Source organism: Rhipicephalus sanguineus, chromosome 8 (genome assembly GCF_013339695.2).
Source record: "Rhipicephalus sanguineus isolate Rsan-2018 chromosome 8, BIME_Rsan_1.4, whole genome shotgun sequence".
Taxonomy (NCBI): domain Eukaryota; kingdom Metazoa; phylum Arthropoda; class Arachnida; order Ixodida; family Ixodidae; genus Rhipicephalus; species Rhipicephalus sanguineus.
In genome coordinates, this window is record NC_051183.1 from 31,787,114 (window position 1) to 31,808,657 (window position 21,544).

The window sequence follows — 21,544 nt, forward strand, 5'->3', positions numbered from 1 at the left end:
CCCAAGCTAACATCTCGTAATGTGGCACCCACAGCTTCTGCTGAAAGACCTCAGATTAGAATACATCTCTCAAGCAGCTCTTTATTGAAAGAACTGCCAAGAAGTACTAAACGACTGTTGTTTCTTCAAACCGAGAGGCTGCACTCAAAGTTCAGGAAAACAGGAAACAGGTCAAGGCTGTTTCTTTAAAAACACCGGCTGTAAATATGTTAACACTGATTAAACAGCTTATACACAGACTCAACTGCTCAACAAACGTCGCACCAGCCTTTGAATACAACCCCCATGGCTAATACGCCTGCCACACGGGCTGATCCACTGCAAGCTTGCCACAAGAGCGTGCTTAATGGCATCAAATGCCACTTGCCGCACGTAGCATTTCAAAACTAATTTCTGTTGAATGCTCATTATCCCTCCCGAGCTAGCCATTGTTGACACACATTGCCAACAGATTTCCAGATATGATAAAACGTCATCATAACAATGTTCCTCTGGCATAAAAATAGCTTTGTAACAGTCGCCAACTGATAATCCGGACAGCTCCGCGGCAACACCACTGGCCCCACAGACAATGCGTAAGAATGACAAAAATTTCAGAAAAAAAAAAAATGTGCGCTGTGCAATGACTTGGATTACAGCTTTGCGAACATGTGTTAATTTGGCTATGAATTCAAACACACATATTAATGTTTTAATGTTATACGTTGCCTGCACCACTTTAAAACCAAAATATTGAAATGATCTAGATAGTTGACAATTGTGGCCAAGGCTCAGAACAGGTCAAGCCAAGTCATTAAACTAAGCCATGAAAATGCTATGTGTTCCTGCAATTTGTCATGAGAGTTTCATTTTGCGCGGTTAGCAATAGTTCATTTTCACACAGTGACACGAACTTCTTCAAAGTTGTTTCAAGTGTCATAAACTGTGTTCTAATGTCTGCATCCAATGATGGTAGCAAGGGAAGTGTTTTACAATGACTGTTGCGAAGTACGCAAACGTTTTAGCAATTGCCAGAACTGCAGAGACATTTATGTTAGCAGGTAAAAAGATAAGGTTCATGTATTGACTGCTTTACTCATGGCAACAATGTGGCAATGGTTGACGTACAGGCAGCAATTTTGTAGAGGTACCTTCCCCTCAACTAGGTGCCACTATTATTCAATGCACCATTAATGGCCAACAGATCCAACATAAAGTGGGCAAGGCATCGCTCCGACTTGTTACAAAGCGTGAAAATAGTAGCTTGAGAAAATGTATCGCGAGGAAATTGTGGCCCAAGACTGCTTAGGCCATATGTCAGTGACTAGGCGCATGTGCACGCATCAAGGCGCTGACAAACATAAGTGATATTCCCGGATAATCACTTTTAAAGATACTTTTTTTTCACACTACTATTTCGCATGACCCACAATGAATGCGTCAACTGACCACAGCATTCCCGGCAATGCCATACGATAAGGCTCCATGCTTAGAATTGTGCCAAGGGTGCCTTAACCCGTAGACACGAATGCACCATGTACTAGTTGCGCAAAATTTACATTATCCCAGAAAGTGACAATCCACGAATACGGTACACCCTATACTTTGGCCATGTGTAAATAATGTTTCACATTTTGTGGCAGTTGCCTTCCAGTCCCAATTATCATTTGGCAACTGTATATCCAATGCTAATTGTAAGCGTATATCTGTTACACTGTCATTACTGTAAGACCAAAAGTTTATTTATGTCATTATATTCCACAATTTTTCATATCCATGCTCACAGACTTCTGCGAGCAACTCTACATAAAATGTGCCTATACATAAATATAGAACGTTTTAGTGGCATGGTATTACAATTAGAAAACACTCCGCATTCACTGCAGCCATTGCTATACCGACGCTTATAGACGTTAAAATCGTGAATGCAGCAGCAACCTTATACATAAAGGCATTATGAAACTTAATGTCCTAGACTTTCAATGGCAGTAACCTCGCCCGTATGGCACAGGTACAAAACGCACCACCAGCCTCGCTCATATCATAGTGCTCTTCACGAAAACCTTTTACAAAAGAAACTGAAAGAGAAAGGTCCTTTAAGACTTGGCTGCTTCCTGCCTCAGGTTAAGGTTCCCTCGCAGGCCGAATCTTCTCTCCACTCGTTTGTTATGTACAGGACAGCGTCTAAGCATTGGCATCATTCATGGCGAGCAGCGCATTTACGGCTGCGTCCTTGTTGCCTCGGTGGGACTCTAGAACACCCTTGACCACTTCGGCATCCATCTCTGGAAACATTTCTTGAACCTGCATTGAATATGCAGTCACGTACTTTAAAATTCTGAGGTTTTATGTGCCGAAAATGACAGTTTCATCATGACATGCATCACTAATTTGCAGGCTTTTTCTTTCTTTTACGCTGTATGCCCTGCACTTCCATACCATATCAAATATCTGACATGGTATGGAAGTATAGAGCATACGCAGTACGGTATGGTATGATGCGGCATTTATCATATGATATCGAATCATACCATACTTACGCGATTCTAAGCACCCCCCGATTCTAAGCACCCCCCCTGTTTTCACTATAAATATTTTGGAAAAAAGTTTGCTTGTGAATCTAAGCACCCCTCTTTTTTTTCTTTTTTTTTTTCCTTTCTGCGAACACGGCGCAGTCAGGGCCGCCAAGCGCGCCCTCTCGTCGCTAATCTCGGAAGCCGCCATGTCGTATGTTGCTAGGTTCACACAAGAGATGGCTGCACAAGAGTCGGCAGCCAATCCAATCCGCAAGTCCGGACAGGTTGCGCAGGCTTCGCGGTGGTGGGTGGCGTGCGCACGTTTCTTTGTCAGTTGTTCGATAGCCCTGACATCGGTCAAAATGAGTGCAAAGAGGGCATCCTACAACTTGAAGTTTAAGCGAGCTGTGATCGCGTTTGACGAGGACAATGGCAACCACAGTGCTGCTACAGAATTTGGCGTGGACCGAGCCTGAACAAACCGTTCAAGGCCCACCTTTGACAGGAGTACGAAGAGTGGGTTTGGAACCCCGACCGAAAAAAAACGCCGACGGGAAAGTTGCAGAAAGCGTCCCCGTCCACCGTGGCAACATGGATTTCGGACGCGTGGAAATGAATCAAAGTCGACGTTGTCGCAAAGTCGTTCAAGAAACGTTGCATCACGAACAACCTGGACGGCACCGAAGACGATCTGCTGTGGGACACAGAGAGTGACGGGTCGAATGGTGTGATGGACTCGAGCGGTGCAACGGACTCGAGCGGCAGTGATACGGTCCACTCTCGTTAATACGAAGTTCACGAGGACTGCGAAAAACTTCAAATTAAGCGGAATTCCAATTAACCACAATGAACGAAAAATACATTTATTTCAAAGCAGTTTATGAGAAAAAATCTGTGATTGCCGTTTGCTTCTGTTTGCTGAATCTTGCAGCAGAAAGCAAGTCCTGCAGGCTGTATATGTGCCTGAGTGCTTCCTCAGCGTTGCTCTCAGCAGCGAAAAACCGCTGCGCGAGGGCAAGGCCTGCGGCTACATCAGCAGCCCGCGGTAGTGGCTCACTTGCGGCGTCGTTGTCGTCAACCTCAGTTTCGTGACTAGGCTCGCGGGGCCGAACCATCTCCACGATCTCGGCGTCCGACAGCGCACCGCACGTTTCTACCGAACTGTCAGTGGCAACGTACTCCTCGACAGGGGCGTCGCCGAGAGCTGGCAGGAGACCGTCGACGTCAAGCTCACTTGTGTCTTCTTCCCCCACTGTACAAGACGCGTCATCATCTGCACCACTTGGAATGAAGCCGCACGCCCTAAAGCAGTTCGCAATGGTTTCATCCTTTACGCGACCCCACGCTCGCGCCAGCATATGGATAGCAATGAGAAGGCTCACCTCATACTGACTTGCATTGTCCATACACAACAGCATCCACTCAAGAAGATGCTTCCTGTACAGTACTTTCACGTTTTTGATGATCCCCTGGTCCATTGGTTGTAACACCGATGTAGTGTTTGCTGGCAGGTAGGCAACACGTATTGCACTCAAGGGCGGCACATTCATGTGTGCACTGCATTGGTCCACAAGGAGCAATACATTGCGTTTAGATAACGCGAACTTGCGATCCAATCATCCAATTTTGTCAGCCAATCCTTGAATAGGTCTGCGGTCATCCACGCTTTCCTGTTAAACGCGTAGTCGACAGGCAGCGTTTTCACGCCCTTGAAACATCTAGGCTTAGCAGCTTTGCTTATCACGAGCAGGCGACATCGCTCAGTGCCCGTCATGTTCGCCGCTATCAGCACCGACACTCTTTCTTTGCTACGCTTCCCTCCAACACAGTCATCGTCCTTAAAGGTCAGCGTCTTCTCGGGCAACATTCTGTAAAAAAGTGCTGTCTCGTTGGCATTGAAGATATCCTCCGGGCGATATTCTCCCAAGTATTTGCGAAGCTGATTTTCCCTCCACGTAGCACATGTTGCAGCGTTGATGGCAGCCCTTTCCCCATTCACGCTTTTAAGGGGAGATGCTACTCGAAGACACTTTTTCTTTAATATTCACCCTAGAGCAATGAAACTTGAGCTGCTTATAGAACTTTTTATGCTGATTTCAAATATATAATTAGTTTTCTTGCAAGTTGCATACTTTTAGTTCTGCAACATGACAAAGTGAAAAACTTAAGCCTTTTGCCCCCCCTCTTTTCAGACCTAAACTTCAATAATTTTTTACAATTGATAGTTCATAATGTTTCAAATAAAGTGTGGAATGCAAATAACTAATTAGGAAGTCCATACAAAATATGTACTAGACGTGAAAAATTTTAATGTGGGAAGTTCATATTTCTCCTACCCTAGTAAAAGTTTACATAACCTTTTTTTATTATATAATAAGAATATTGAAACTTAAACAAGATAATTGCATTTCTCGTACATTGGAAAAAATCTGGGAAAAATTTCATGCAGATCTGAGCACCAGAAGTACCCGAAAAAGGAGGGGCACATTGACAAAAATGGCAAAATTTGTGTTTTGAGAAAAACGAGTTTTAAAGTCAAAATTGCATGTTTATTTATCAAAGGTGTCATTGAATGCGACGAAATTTGTACACAAGAAAGAACAATCCTCCTTGCAGTGGCCACTGCCATTAAAATGCGCCAGCACCATAGGTTTGGCCCTCACGGCTCTTTCGAGCTGACTCCTCGACAAGAGATTTTTTCTTCAGCGCACACCGACGAGCCCTTGCTTCTCCTGTTAGTTTTTGAGACATTTTTTTCTGGCGTGTGCTGTCCCGTGATGAGCCAAGAGCAACCAGATCATGAGGCGGTAGCACGCCAAGCTCTTCCAGAACACGTTCAAAACTGGAGTGCCCTCGACTAAACCAACACGTTCAGTGCTGTCATATCAGCAATCAATGAAGACTCGTCGCTCTGTGATTTTTCTTCGTCTTCGAAGAGTCCGATCTTTTTCTGGGAGGCACTCACATATTCGAATGCTGCAGCAAACTCGTCGGATGCATCGGCGTCACTGCCACTACGCCTTGCGGCAGCAGACGATCTTTTCGTGGTTTGAGTGTTCGGCTTTGATTTGCGCCGGCGTCCTCGAAATTTGTGCGCCGCGTGAAACTTCACAGGCCGGTGACCGCGCTTCCTACGGCTTTCTTCATCCATAACGGATAAGCACTCGAGAAAAGCGTTGTTCAGCTGCGCTGCTCGACAAGACACGGATCCTGCAAGTAGGCTTCACAGCACACACGGGCGTGCAGCGGCCAATGGCGGCTCCCGATCCGTACCACGTGATTTAAAGCCAGTCGCGGCGCTCGAAAAAGGCGGCAAAAGCGTGCTTCTCTTTATTATTTCTTGTGCTGCAGCAGCGCGGGAAACCGTCATTTGAAGAGTGAGGCTCGGCTCTTCGCCTCATGCGGTCGACAATGGCGAGCGGCGGCGCATTATCAGCGGCAAGGTGCTCGAAGATGACACACTTTCGGCCTTTTGACAGCCACCTTGTGCTCTTTAGACGCAATTTTAAAGCATTTCCAGTTGAGTCTCGACATTGATTTTTTTTTTTTTTTCAGAACAGTAGAGGTACTAATCTTAACAAAACAGCTGAAAACAAAAAATCGATAATTTTTTAGAAAACTCGCGTTTTTCGACCCGCATCTCCCCTTAAACACCATGTCGTGGCGTTGCTTAAAGCGTGTGAGCCACCCATCGGACGAAGCAAAGTTCTCGATGCCTAGCATAATCGCAAGCGATGACGCTTTCGCTGCAACGATATCGCCGCTGAGAGGAAGTCTGTTGCTTCGAGCCTCCCGAATCCAGATGAGCAGCGCTTGCTCTAACTCCGGGTGGGCGCCGGTGCGCATTCTCTTGCGAGACATCTTGAACTGGTCATTTTCGAATGCGTCCAGTACCGAGCGCTTGTTCTTCAGGATGTTAGACAGGCTATTAGGCTTGATGCCGTATTTCTGTGCAATATCTTGCTTGGCGGTGCCTCCTTGTTCAACTTCTTTCAAAATTTTGACTTTCGTCGCCAAGTCAAGCGTCCGATAAGGCCCGCGAGTTGCCATAGTCGCGACTGCACCTAAAATGCACGTGGAGCTTCGACGCACGTGGAAACGCTGAGTCCGCACACGACCGTAACGAAATCAACAATGAGGCCAGGAACCGGAACCGCCGGAGCAGCCGCTTCGTGATCTGGGGCGCTGCATGCAACTGCGATGCCATCAGCTGACGCTTTGAGCTGCGGCGCTGTGGTCAATTGCGATGCCCTTGGGTACCGGTCGCACACGCATTGTTGTTTAGCACTTCAAAAATAGGAAATTTAACAAACATTACGATTTCCTCCGGGAATTCGATTGAAAATAAATTCGAATTAACCGAAATTTCAGACCTCTAGCTTCCAATTACCGAGAATTTCTTCCTGTTGAACTGCATGCAAAACTGACGGGACCCCCACTCCACTTCCAATTAACCGACAATTCCAATTAAGCGACTTCGAATTATTGGGAGTCGACTGTAGTGACTGACCTGACACACAAGTGGTGGGTTCACTGTGTGAACCTATTTTTCTTTTCATTGTTTTTGAATTAAAATAAGATTTCTCGCGTCAGCCTCGTTGATATGTTGTCGCAAAAGGGGGTGGGGCTGTGCGGTCATTTTTCGATTTTTCGAATCTAAGCACCCCCCCTAACATTTAATATCGCGATCGTGAAAAAAAGGGGATGCTTAGAATCGAGTAAATACGGTATATGCCGTATCACAAATGGCATGTGCATCGTCAACACGCATGATGCAGCACCCTCGAGAGAAAAGCAGCAGCAGCCGCCGAGTTTTTCCAGAAAGAAAGTGCACACAGGACTTGTGATTATTGCTCAGGCACAAAATGCACCACGACAGATGTAAACAATTTTTTAAGAGTATGAGATGTTAGATGGACGACAAAATAAAACTCTGCTAAACATGGCAAGCTTGGCTGATAATAAGGGTGTCAGTGGGGCTCTTCGATTTTCGGACTTCTGGCAGCTTTCTGGCAGCCAGAGATAGCCAGAGGGTCAGCCAGCTAGTTCCGGTCGGGACAGGAAACAGCGTCTTGGTCGCGTGTGTGGGAAGCCCGAGACAACCCGAAGCTGTCCCAAGATTACAAAATCAAACGCTGGGACAGCCAGCCTAAACGTAAACAAACGTTACCGCCGTGGCAACAAACGAAACTTTGCGCCGCGTGCGCGTTGGTTTTTCTGCATTGCCCGCTTGAAAATATGTGGCTAGGTTTGCTGAAGAGCTGAAGTGACATTCTCGAGCATACGGATTTGGGATACGATCACGTACGTTCGCAAAATCGTGCGCAACTCGCCCCGTCCGCGAACAAAACAGCCAGCTGGCGCACGGCACCACGAAAGCGATGCAAGGTGAGCTGCCGCGCCGCTAACGGCTTAACCAGCTCACGTCTGCTTAGTACGTGTAACAGTCGCTGCACAACACGACGCGAAAATCTCGCGAAAGTGATCGTGTCCCCAATAGAGCTCGAGGATCTATCGCGTACTACATCGCACACACGCGTTGACCAGCTTGCGTTTTGTCATAACTTGAGACGTGCGGCGGTATGGGTACCACGAGTGCGTGTTATATCTAAAATAAACTTCCGTGTGACGCGTCTTGGACTCGTTTTGGCAGATGTTGCCTGAGTCTCTTTTCCAGTCCTAATTGGCACTCCTAAAATCTCATGTACTAGCTCAGCTTTTATTTGAGCTACTAGGTGATAACCGCGTACATACTGCATGGAATTATTACTAAGAGGTGGAAAAAGACGGAGCCGACGATGAAATAAGCAATAAAAGGATGTATACATTTCTGAATTCATCTTCGTTTCTTCACATCGACGCGTCGTAGCATAACATTATACCATACCTCATGTACTGGCCCACAGATCGAAGTACGCTCGCACGCCGTTTGCGACCAACGAGCATCACACAAAAAACAACGTCGCGATCGCTTTTATTCGATCTGTGCATTTTATCAACATCGAAGACCTAGTTAAAATAGTTAAGTCCTGACGGGGTTCAAGCACGCAAACATACGACGGAGCGAAATATATCGATCACAATCGTCTCAGCTAAATGGACATAAAGCACACATGACACCACAATCGAATACTACTACGAAAAAATAAACTCGAAAGGGGTCTCCATGTGTTTGTACGAACGTGTACATAACTTTTGGTACATGTGCACGACGCAGTTAGAATGGTTAGAACGCGACAGTTCGCCGCGTTGTTCACGGAAGGAAACTTCACGGGACACATAAGAAAAGCAATAAACATATTAGCTCCAAATGCTCGCAGCCACTCGTAATCGCGCCATCTCGCATGGCGGAACGGCGCCGAGTGGCCCGAGCGTAGGACAAGCAAAGGTGTAGTCTGCAAGCGCCCGCATTGCAATCCGTCGAGTCCTCACAAAGATGGCGGTGAGCGCGTATCGTCTCTTTTCGGCATCTGCTAGCCCGAAACCTTCCAGAGAGCTTCCACGACTAAATTGTCCTGGAAGGTTCTGGCGACCCTCGGGCTCCCCGCGGGTCGCCAGAACCGTCCAACCCGAGAAAAACGAACGCCAACCGGAAGTGCACCGCGGGGGGGTCGGAGCAACCCGAGAAAAACGAGCGCGCTCTGGCTGGCTCTGGGAGCCCGCGGGTAGCCAGAAGTGGAAAATCGAAGAGCCCCAGTGGGAAAGCGCTTTTTATTACTCGCCTGCTTCACGTCGTCTTCGGTGATCGGGACAGGTGCCGGCTGCTGCTGAGCCGCTGGCTGCAGAGCCGGATTGAAGCCGGGGCCAGCCGCCACCATACCGGGTCGTGCGACGGGGACGGTGTATGGAGGATACACGTAGCCTGAAACAATGACAAGAAACATAAAGCTGGTACTCGCACGTTAAAAAAAAAATTTGTTATCGACCAACCGCAATGAAATTTCGCTTGGGCTAAACTCATTTAGAGTAAAAAGTAATACAGAAATTTGCTAAATAGAAATCGTTTATATGGCACAACAGCATCTAATTTGGTTGGTTCAGTATATGAGTGGCATACCTCTACATATATCACACAGCAAGTGAAACTCCTACTGAATGGAATGCATATTCGTGCTCCCCTTAGGTTCCATTTAAACTTTGATACACGAAACAATGACATAAATTATTTCATGTAACGAGCTAGGTTAAAAAGATTTCTTACCAATATCAGCATTTGACAAATAAATGCTTACATTGAAAGTATATTTGTGTCGGTTTTTCTATTCCTGATTACACGCTTTGTGACATGTTTTGTTTTCAAAGCAATTCAAGAACACTTTTATATTTAAATTTCACTATTCGTTTCTTTTCTTTGAACAGCTTGAAAGTTTACAGGTCTGCACCACATACCAGCAGCGGCAGGGTACTGCACCACACCCGGCATCATGTAGGGTGTGTTGACCAGAACCACAGGCGGCGCGGCAAGGGAACCTGGAGGAATTGCCTGAAAAAGTGGGACACAAAAAAAAAAAAAATGGACCCACTGAGACGTGACTACCCAGACAAGCCCCATTTTCAGAATGATATTGACATGCCAAACGGCACTGTTGCAGGACGTGCAAAGTTAGAGTCAAACCGAGATATATCAGACCTCATGGGGATAACAGTGCAGTCTGATATACTCTTGGGGATTTGACATAGCAAACATGCCCCAGGTAATATGCTTTTCGCTAGGTTGAAGCGCAATGCATAGGCCGAATTGTATTTATGTACATGACTTGGTGCAACCAAAGTGTTGCCAACAACACTTTACATGTGGTAGGCAAAGATGCCATTTCCTCAGCCTCTCCTCCTCTGAACCTCTGTGGAAGCCCAAGTGATGTGGCAGACAAGGGTGTGCTCCCTTCAAGTCCGGAGTTCCAAATCTGCCTTGTAGACGTCGATATATAATACCGTATTTACTCGAATCTAACGCGCACCTTTTTTCCGGAAAAACGAGTCCAAAAATCGCATGCGCGTTAGAATCGAGTACCGAAAAAAAAAAAGAAACTCGGTTATCGTATTGCCATCGACATTTCAAAATGGCCGCCTCCTACGCGCCTTGGCCATTTCTGCCATTTTTTCAGTTCGTACGTGTGCCGAGGAGATTGTCATCCCGTTCTGCGTTCACATCGACGGCATGGAAGTGGCGACTCCAAATACTCGACGAGTATACCACGATGCCGCATTTAAAAGAATAGTTATTACATGTGCAGAGAGACGGACGGAAATCGGGCCGCATCGCGGTCGTTCGGATATAGTTCGGAGTTCCCGAAACGTGCGTGCGAGACTGGCGCAAACAGAAGCAGAAGATTTTTTACAGCAAAGCTTCACGAAAAGGTCTCAGTGGACCAAAGCAGGGCCGGTTTCCCGAAATCGAAGAGTGTTGACAGAGACAAGGAGTCGTCGGACAGCGACGAGGACTGATCCATTACGCGACTCGTATCGCCGCCGTAGTGGTGACAGTTTTAGCGGCAAGGCCCGCTTTTTGACTGTGTTTTACTTTTTTGAACCTTCAGTTCTTTAAAACCCAAATACTTGTTCTTCTGAATGTGCGAAGTTTGACTCCTACGGACTTTTTTTGTTCTTTTCTCTCACGAAAAATGGGTGCGCGTTACAATCGCTGTATTACTTTTTTTTTTTGGTCGCGGAAAACGGGTGCGCGTTACAATCGAGGGCGCGGTAGAATCGAGTAAATACGGTAACACCTGAAATTTTGGATGCTAAAAAGCTTCGGCGTCCAATTTTTTGGACTTCCTGCCCAAATTTCAGGTCCAAAACAGCATTAATTGAGCCCCCATCTCTGCCACACCTTCCATCTCCATGTTGGAACCAGCGTTTTCTCGAGTTAATACACTTGCGACCGTAGCGGAGCTTAAAAGGCAGCTTTGCCACAATGCCGGGGTGCGATGAGGTGAAGCATATTGAAAATCTGAAGGCGGCACTTTCAGTCAGACGTTGACTGTATTTGTTTTTGGGAAGTTCGAAGAGTAAAATTCCAGTACGAATCGAATCGAATAGCAAACACTATAGGAAAAATATTCGAAATTTCAAATATTTGCACACCCCTAGTCACTGCATCAGATGTGCTGAGGCGTTACATGAATGAGTTTGGCGATGTGCACCTCCACAAGACCATCCAAGTGCTCGAAAAGGGTCTGGCTATAACAGAGGCATGATACACAAGACTTCCATTAAGGGGAGACGTGGGTCCTTTTTTTATTTCTTTTATTAGCTGGGTGAACTGAACAAAATTTAACAAACTTATCCCATTTTTTCTGCAGATTCCAAATCTCTAATTAGATTTTTGGTAGCTACATTAGTACAAAAGATGTGCAATCTCTAAAAGCATATTTCTTACGGGAATTTTTGGCAACTTTGCTTTGTCAAACACAGAAACAAAGTATGTGGCAAGGCTGCCAGAGAGCTGGTTTAGCCGGTGATGCTAATCCGATTGTCTTCAACAAACTTTGAATGCAAAATAAATAGACGTAAATGTGAGTGAAATTTTTTTTGCTGCATACTATTTCTGATAATCGAGAATTATAATTTGGTGAACAACATTATAAGAAAATAAATAGCATCACCGGCTAGACCAGCTTCCTGGCAATCTTGCCACATACTTTGTTTTTGTGTTTGAAAAAGCAGAGTTGCCAAAAATCCCCGTAAGAAATATGCTTAAATATGTGTTAGAAATTGCCTATCTTTTGTTCTAATGCAGCTATTAAAAATCTACTTAGAGGTTTTGAATCTGCAGAAAAAAGTTGAATAAGTGTATTAAATTTCATGCCATTCACCCAACTTTTAAAAAACCATTTTTTAAGACCCACGTCTCCCCTTAAGAACATCTTCAAGCCATAAACTGATGAATAAATTCTTTTGAGGTGGAGCTGTGTGCAATGCACCTATTTATTTCGCAGCCCTTTTTCCCAATTTTAATCGCGTATTTTCAATCTACATTTCCGCTGAGAAACTGCCCTTTTTCACATGACTGCCCTGTCAGTGATTGTTATTTATTACAGAGATGAGATCACCAAATGGTGTCAGGCCTTCAACATGCAATGCCCTGTCATGGAGACTTTAACGTGTCATATCAAATACAGTGTCCCAAATCGCTATTGAAAAACTTACAAGAGGACATCCACCATAACGCTGAAAGGCAAGAAAAGCAGCAAAGATACTATGAGCTATAAACACAATGCATACAACATGGAGACAGTGCGAACGTAGGAGTCATTTGCAAGGCATCCAACTCTAAGCTAAACACGCTATACGTTTTCCAAGAGTTTTAAGTGAGCTTCATGTTCGGAAAATGAAGCAAGAAACTGCTAAGCATTAAAAATACAAGTTGCCCTTAGACACGTGTACCCTAACACACTTTATTTACTTTCGCGCCAAATTTTCGACATAGGCACTGAAGAAGTGATACTAATTTCACTACAAAGCTGGTTATATCAAGCCTGGAGAAAAGACAAATCAGAATAAATAAACTTATGGGGATCATTTTCCTTTTGACATTTCCAGTGTGCATGGAAGTACAATAGTGCACCATATTTTCTCGCATTTACCCGCGTAAAAATTACAGGAAATCTGGCGCTAAATTCGGGGTGTGGTTTATACGAGAATTGGTGCCCAAGGTGGCTTCACTGCAATACGTGGGCATCTTTTTACCATTTTTTTTCGACAAATTGTAATTGGGGGTGCAGTTAATATGCCGAGGCGGGTCATAGGTGAGAAAGTACAGTACAGTAAAACCTCGTTATAACGAAGTTGAAGGGGGAGTCGTAATTATTTCGTTATAACCATTAGTTCGTTATAGCCAATATTCATTTCTACCGACAATTAGAGGATGTACTCACCACCGAATCTCACAGCAGCCCGCCACGCAAACGAAAAACGCCGTCCGCACGGAGAAAAACTAGTAAAAGAAAAAACTGCAAAGAATTCCTACTTTATTCACGCCAAACTCGGCACGCCAGCTGGCGACTCACTTAGCAGAAAAAAAGTCCTTAATAGACCTCTGCCGTGTCTTCCTCAGGCGGATGACGGCTTTTTCGGCCGCTGCCGCTATGTCGAGTCCGTCCGCGCCGTTATCGTGAGCGCCGAAGAAGCGGCGCAGCAGGTCTGTCGCATCCAGCGTTTGTGCGGACGTCGGAACAATGGGTTCGCCAACTCCGGGCTGTCGTCGACACATTCGTCACAGTCGTCATTCACCACCCCTGTCACCGCGCGCACAATTTCAGCCTCTGTGAGCTCTTCGGTTGTCACCGCGTCAGCATCGGCACTGACGTACATGTACGTGCAGAAGGTGTCGCAGTCGAGCACAACTCCGGCGTCAAGGAGAACGTCCCACGACGCCAGGTCTCGGTCACCCACGGCACCCTCATTGGCGGCAGCACAGATATCTTCGCTGTCGCCGCCGCTGTTTACGCCAAATGAGGCATGCCGGAAGCTGTTGGCGATCGTGCTTGCTGTTACAGACATCTAAGCAGCCTGTAGCATCTCGATCGCCATGTAGAGGCAGTAGAGGTCGATTGTAGTCTCGCGCTTCATGCTCATATTGAGTAGAATTCGGTCGATTACACGCTTGCGGTACCGTGCTCAACGCTACGCCGAAATCTTGGGCAACTTTTTTCTTGACGCCGGACTCAACGGCTTTCAACATAGCCACCTTCTGCTCGATTGTAATCATTTTGCGCTTTCGTTTGCCGTTCCGTCGTCCATCTCCTGTCTAGCGGCGGGAACCGAGAGAGACGCTGTTCTGATGCACACGCAGCGAACGACAAGCAACAACAAGGGGAGGCCGGGTGACGTGCGCGGGTGGGTCCACGAGTTTCAGTAGAAAGAGGAGGCAGCATGGAGGCAGGCAGACGCGCACCCTCGCACGTGTTGGCAGGCGGCTCCTCGGCAGCGCGAGGCGCGAGTTTTGAATTGCCGCATCCGTGATGGGACGTAAACCGTCGCGCGCTATAAGACATTGACTTGCCGGCTACCAAAATGATCAGTAAATGCTCGGTGGGGGAAAAAAAGGTTCGTTATATCCATTGCGAGGAAATTTTAGCTTCGTTAAAACGAGGTTTTAAATACATGGGCGTCTATGGGAATTTCAAGGGGAATTACGATTGCTTCGTTATATCCATTAGTTCGTTATATCCCGCTTCGTTATAACGAGCTTCTACTGTATATGATGAAGATAGTGTGACGGTGCATGCAGTGCGACAGGACATGTGACAATGTGCTTGTGGGTGTGACAGTTAGTGATGCAGAACTATCGGTAAATTGATAGTATCGATAGTTTCTTTGAAACTATCGATAGTGTAAACAAACTATCGATAGTGCAATCGGTAGTACCATCGTTAATATTACTATAGCGATATTACTGCCACGCGTGTTCATTGCTTTGTTTTGACGTATTCGGGTTTCACCCACAAAGACTGTTAGCAACGTTTGACGCAGACCACTTCGTAATCTTTGAGAAGTTTCACAATTGCTTAAGATCATTCTGTTAAGATTACGCGCCGGACGCGAATAGTCAAGTTTATTCAAGAGCTTACGCGAGCACCACCGATAGCGCTGGAAGGTTTGACGACTGATGTATAAAGGACAACGCGTTCAATCGATGATCAGATTACTCAACGGCTGACAACTGCTCCCGCCGCTATCAGTGCGCAGCATGTATCGCTTGTATTTTGAGTTTTGATTTTCTGGGCACAAGTTCGCCCAAATAAAGATTTCCTTATTTCCCAGTCTTGCTGCAGTATTTTTCACCATCACAACCACGTGACAATACTATCGATAGTGGTGTGAATAATGATGCGGTTGCTGGCCGGCTATATTGCCAAAATAGTTGCGATAGCCTACTATCAGCATCGCTTAATTTATGAGCATTTTTTGGCAGATGAATAATTATTTCCGCCGTGAAAATGGCGGAAAATATTCATCAATAAATTCGTATCCGAAAGCAACCAGTTACACCTTACAATAACCTTCTTGATATTTTTTTATTTTGAAATCATAAAATGCAATGTCAATTTGAAGCCGCGCAGTCCCACCACATGTGAAGGCTTCCTTTCCGCTAAAGCTGAACAGTTTGACTTTATGATCATGTGTCAGTAAAGCACTCTGGCGAAGAACACAGTCATGTCAACTTTCTTGCCCTTCAGCCTGCTCCTCCGGCTGCACTATGTACCACGCGTGCGGGGAAGCGAGTTTATTCTGCAGTGAGTCCGCGCTGTTGATTTTATACTATCGATAGTACCATCGAATTTTTTACTATCGGTAGCGCTATCGATAGTATTTTTCACCATCGATAGTTCGATAGTGAGTCAGCTATCGATAGTATCGATAGTACCATCGATAGTTCTGCATCACTAGTGACAGTACCTGGCTGCATGAAGGCATACATGGCCATGTACTGGACAGTGTGACTGTCTACATAAGTGTGTGACATGTATATGAAAACTGTGGCAATGTGCTTGATGGTGTGACAATGCACGGCTGAGTCAAAGCACATGGGACAATGCACGACAAGCTGTTACTTTGCACACCACCGTGTGACAGTGCATGTGAAAACTCTGACAATATGCTTGATGGTGTGACAGTGCTTCACTATGCGAAAGCACATGTGACAAAGCATGACATGGTGTGACAGTGTTTTGCTGTACGAAAGCACATGTGACAATGCACAACGTTGTGTGCATGGCTGTATGGCTGTATGAAAGCACATGCGACATCACTGGACATGGTGTGACTGTGTACATAAATGTGTGAGTGTACCGTATTTACTCGAATCTAACGCGCACCTTTTTTCCGGAAAAACGAGTCCAAAAATCGCATGCGCGTTAGAATCGAGTACCGAAAAAAAAAAAAAACTCGGTTATCGTATTGCCATCGACATTTCAAAATGGCCACCTCCTACGCGCCTTGGCCATTTCTGACGAGTTCTGCCATTTTTTCAGTTCGTACGTGTGCCGAGGAGATTGTCATCCCGTTCTGCGTTCGCATCGACGGCATCGAAGTGCCGACTCCAAATACTCGACGAGTGTACCACGATGCCGCATTTAAAAGAATAGTAATTACATGTGCAGAGAGACGGACGGAAATCGGGCCGCATCGTGGTCGTTCGGATATAGTTCGGAGTTCCCGAAACGTGCGTGCGAGACTGGCGCAAACAGAAGCAGAAGATTTTTTACAGCAAAGCTTCACGAAAAGGTTTCAGTGGACCAAAGCAGGACCGGTTTCCCGAAATCGATGAGTGTTGACAGCGACAAGGAGTTGTCCGACAGCGACGAGGACTGATCCATTACGCGACTCGTATCGCCGCCGTAGTGGTGACAGTTTTAGCGGCAAGGCCCGCTTTTTGACTTTGTGTTTTACTTTTTTGAAACTTCAGTTCTTTAAAACCCAAATACTTGTTCTTCTAAATGGGCGAAGTTTGACTCCTACTGACTTTTTTTGTTCTTTTCTCTCACGAAAAATGGGTGCGCGTTACAATCGATGTATTACTTTTTTTTTTTGGTCGCGGAAAACGGGTGCGCGTTACAATCGAGGGCGCGGTAGAATCGAGTAAATACGGTATGTGAAAACTGTAACAACATGCTTTGTGATGTGATAGTGTACAGTGCATATTACACAGGGCACACAACTGTGTGACAGAGTGCGTGGCGATCTTACAGTGAATGTGACAGCACGACAATGCAGTCCTATACATCATGGGGTGCATGACAAACGGTGCACCTCAGGGCTTCAAAGCTTCTGCCATGACCATGCAACATTCAAACTTCGATATAACGAACACAGATATAACGAATTATCGGTTATAACGAAGTAAATGAATAATAGTCTTGTCACAGATACATTATTACATATAACTGTTTATAACGAATTTTCAGATATAACGAAGTTATTTTCATGGCAGATGTGACTTTGTTATAATGAGGTTTGAGTGTATCAGCTTCAAGCACTTAAATGTGAAAAATGTTCTTTTGTTTCGTTCCACCCAAAGTTTTATTACAAGATGGCGGAACAAAACCACACATGAAAGCTCTTATTGTTACACGCACCTGATAGGAGAGGACGAGGTTAATGTTGCCTTCCTTGGATTCACCTTGGCGACCTGACAGTGGGTGCCAAATGTCGACAGTCTGGCCGGAGAAGACTGCCTCGGGGATGACCACATGTGCCCAAGCTATCTTTTCGTTCACCGTGAACGCACACTGCACAACCAAAACACATATGCTGAGATTAATCAGTTTATTGCAGTGTTCTCAACGCTCACTCAAAAGGACAGCAACCTGCGCTTTACGATGACACTGGAAAAAGACCTCCCTTTTACAACTGCTTTGCTCTCACTGAAATTATGGAACATTTATTTGTCTCATCAATTCATAAACATTTAAGTGACACTGTAATTTTCCTAGATTATAAGGAATTTCAGCAACCAACAAAAAGGAGATGAGCTTCACATCAACGCAGCATTTCATTTCTCCAGCAAGATGGGCATTTAAGATTTTATTATTTGTGTATGTGCCTGGCATTCTTAAATGTGACCTGCTTTGATGAATGATACGGAAAAACAAAAATTTTTACCTAGCAGAGCCCGAGCATGAACAAAGCTGCGGCAAGCATAAGATTTTCATTAAGGTTGTCGCGATAAAAATGAATGTGTCACACAGATACAAAACGGTGCATGTACCATGGCTGATGCAAATCTACAAAGCACTCTAAATGTTTGATAAAAGTGGCACATGAAAGTGGGTCCTTTACAAATTGTTCAACAGCTCTAGAAGCAACAACTTGAATGCGTTGTTTTTCTGCTATGTTCCAATCAACTCCTAGGTAGTATACCGATCATAGGTCTCGATATGCTGTCATCGCCAACCTCACGGCAACAACATGTCTGCATCAATAACAGTACCATTCCACTCTAAGAAAGCAACTTAAAAACTGCCAAAAAAGCTTTGAACTAAATCACCCAAGCAGGAACATGGCCGAAGAGTCTATTGCTTCCATGCACAGCCACTCTTGGCACAAAATTGTCATCATTTGTTGCTTCAAGAGATAACTGCCAACACAGGTAAATCAAGCATCCTTTGCTGAACATGGAACAAACGACAAATTGCATTATTTCTTCAAAATTGGGGTCAAATCCAATGCTGGCATCAGGCTTAGAGCACCTCATAGGCTACGTCACAGAAATCAGTGGTGATAGTGGCCATGTTGCATGATAAAAACTTCCTCGTCACAATTATTTTTTACTTTAATCAATAGGCTGCCAGCTATTCGTCAAAGAAAGAAATGAAGACTGCTTTAACACAAGCCCCTGACGACTACACTGGTACCTCGATATAACGAACACAGATATAACGAAATATCGGTTATAACGAAGTAAATGAAGAATAGTCTTGCAATATGTACAGTGTTAGGAATATACATTTATAACGAATTTTCTAATATAACGAAGTTATTTTCATGTAAGATGTAACTTTGTTATAATAAGGTTTGAGTGCACTTAATAAGAAGCTCATAATAAGAGAAATAGTGCACATGTAATTAGCATTGCTAGAAAAAGTGTTTGAAATAAAACCACTGTATGCTTACCTCATCGTAAATTTCTACAAGGAATGCCGTAACGCCCGGTGAGAGGAAGCTGCAAGAGATGATAACATTTTTCAACTTCGTGCACAAGCTCAGAAGAGTGCAGCAACTCTCACTCCACAACACAGGTTATCATCAGTTGCTGTTTAAAGTGAGCAACAGATTACTCGCAAGCATCACGAGACATCTATAATCTGTTAGCCTTGTGTATTTCTCTTAAATAAATAATCGTGTATTTCTCTGAAACGCGTAGTCATCTCAACCAGCATTTTTATACCCTGACGATCCTTTTTTGCCCTTCGATCTTCTACTCAGAAGTCAAAGCACACGTGACCTTCACGACCGAAGAAAATGTGAGATCTTTGCAAATGTCGACAAGAACTGGCACGCTGTTTTGCTTACGTTCTTCTAATGTCACCAAAAGCTAGTTTTCTGCTCTGTATTCTGCAAGTTTCATATTTATCAGATCACCAAAACGTGCATGAAGACCTTCTTCTATACCTTTATGTCAGTGCAATCGCCAAACCACCGCCTCCTAGCTACTTAACAGGTTTAATCATTACCGCACGATTTTTGCAATTAATACAGTCAGACCTGTAGAATATTAAATGTGGGTATATCAAATCATTGTTTATATAGAAGAACTGCAACATCCCGTTTAAAACTACATGCAAAAGCGTAAAACTGCGCAACATTTATAAAAAAAAAAAAACATTCACCAACATTACACCAAACACTGGATCCGTTTCCTCCCTGCAAGTGTGCTTTTGCTAACAGTACTGTGATTGTACCTCACGTCAATGGAAATATTTCCACTGATGAAACTGTGCAGTTTAGGCAGATGCTGTCAAGAAAGGCAATGAACATAACCAAAGGGAATCACATGCCGTACAGAAAAAATTAGCAAGATGTATGCCCTCAAAATAAGAATACCTCACACAACTGATGTCTTCTTCATACTCCACAATGACAGACTTGCTTTAGTTTTCTTAACTTCAACACGGTCAGGTAATGTTCTGAAGTGTACTAATAAAATAAGGAAGCAGTGAACCACACTATCTAAAGCTCTAATAGCAAATTACAAATATATCATACTACTCTACGATCCCTTTCAGCTACAATATATCGAGCCTATGTCTCTTGTACCGCCACTTGCTGGCGCAACGTTGCCACAATGTCATGAATGTTGCCTTAAAGGGCCTGTAAACCACCCAGAGGTAGAAATTTAGTTCTGGAGCTGCAGTTGTGCATGAGACTTCAACAAACATGTAGCAGTGAGAACGTCTCGAAACTGTGTCGTAATAGTGGAGTTATATGCATTTGATCATCCAAAGCGGCCCTTGCTCGCTTCACTCTTTCCTTTGCTACACTCAATTCATCGGCTCGTCTCTCCTCCTGGCTGAGTGCTCCTCCCCGCACACGTGGAGGAAGAGCGGCAAGCGCGTGTATCTGTGAGCAGACAAACAAGTTCTTTTGGTGGATGACATGACCAGACACAAATGGTGATGTCACGGCCAACGCTGGGGATACCGAAAGGCCCTGAGAGGACAAGGGATTGTTTCTTGGAATTTGCTATGTGTCCGCAGTTCGTAGCGCTGCCGCATTTGGCATCGTTGATCGTGACGGCACTCTGAACTCGAGCAAATTATCAGAAGGGGCTTAGGGGCCCTTTAATGTTGCTTCAACGTTATGGCAACAATGTATGCTACTAGGGCAACTATACTTCTTAAAGCAGCCTTCCTGATTCAATGCCTGCCCTGAAAAAAGCTTGTTTTTACTATGTGTAAATAAAGGAAGAAATGCACAGGAAAAGAAGTTCAGTTGAAGCGAGTACTCAAAAGGCATAAAATCACAGGGTCCTTAAATCCACATTAACATGTTCACATGTGCTAGTAAGTAAACACACACTTTTCGATTGGTCACAATTTCCTGCACTTTGGCTGATGCCCCCAAACCAAACCGAAACACCAGCTGTTGTTTTAAAAGGGCTTACCAGTGAAACAACTTGTTCCAGTGAGGGTTCTTGGCACCATTGTAGTCTGTGTGCGTCTCGTACACATTGTGGCCAATGCGGATCCGCACGTAAGGGTCCATCCGTGTGACTCCATAGTTCTTCACCAGCTTTGCCTGCAGGAACAATGCAAGAGCTCAGGCTCAGAACTCATCGTAAGACTCAGAAGTGCTGCCTGCGAAACAGTGCTGACATCATCATTATTTTGATCAGTGCTTTGAATTTGTGGATGCTATCTTGATGTGCACAATAACTCACGGATTGAAACGTGACATCGTTTTCTTTAGTATAACAACTGCTATGAAATGCCCATGATAACTGCATCATGTTGCTGCCAATCTGGCTTTGAGGTAAGTATTTGACTCAAAATTATGTTGATATGACATGAACTGTAGGCACTGGAAACTTAAGTATATGCCTTACT

The 21,544-nt window shown here is 44.8% G+C and overlaps 1 protein-coding gene across 2 annotated transcripts in view; it reads right to left on the reverse strand.

The window, feature by feature from the left end:
- Nucleotides 1-212: 212 nt before the first annotated feature.
- Nucleotides 213-21,544, reverse strand: part of LOC119401664 (toll-interacting protein) — a 28,513-nt gene continuing 7,181 nt past the window's right edge. For both annotated transcript variants that reach the window (XM_037668584.2, XM_037668583.2), the window contains exons 3-8: nt 21,103-21,236; nt 19,113-19,161; nt 17,576-17,728; nt 9,885-9,978; nt 9,218-9,357; nt 213-2,283 (exon numbers count right to left, since the gene is read on the reverse strand). In XM_037668584.2, coding sequence (XP_037524512.1) covers nt 2,164-2,283; nt 9,218-9,357; nt 9,885-9,978; nt 17,576-17,728; nt 19,113-19,161; nt 21,103-21,236 — 690 coding nt within the window. In that variant the 3' untranslated portion in view covers nt 213-2,163. The remainder of the gene's footprint in view (nt 2,284-9,217; nt 9,358-9,884; nt 9,979-17,575; nt 17,729-19,112; nt 19,162-21,102; nt 21,237-21,544) is intronic.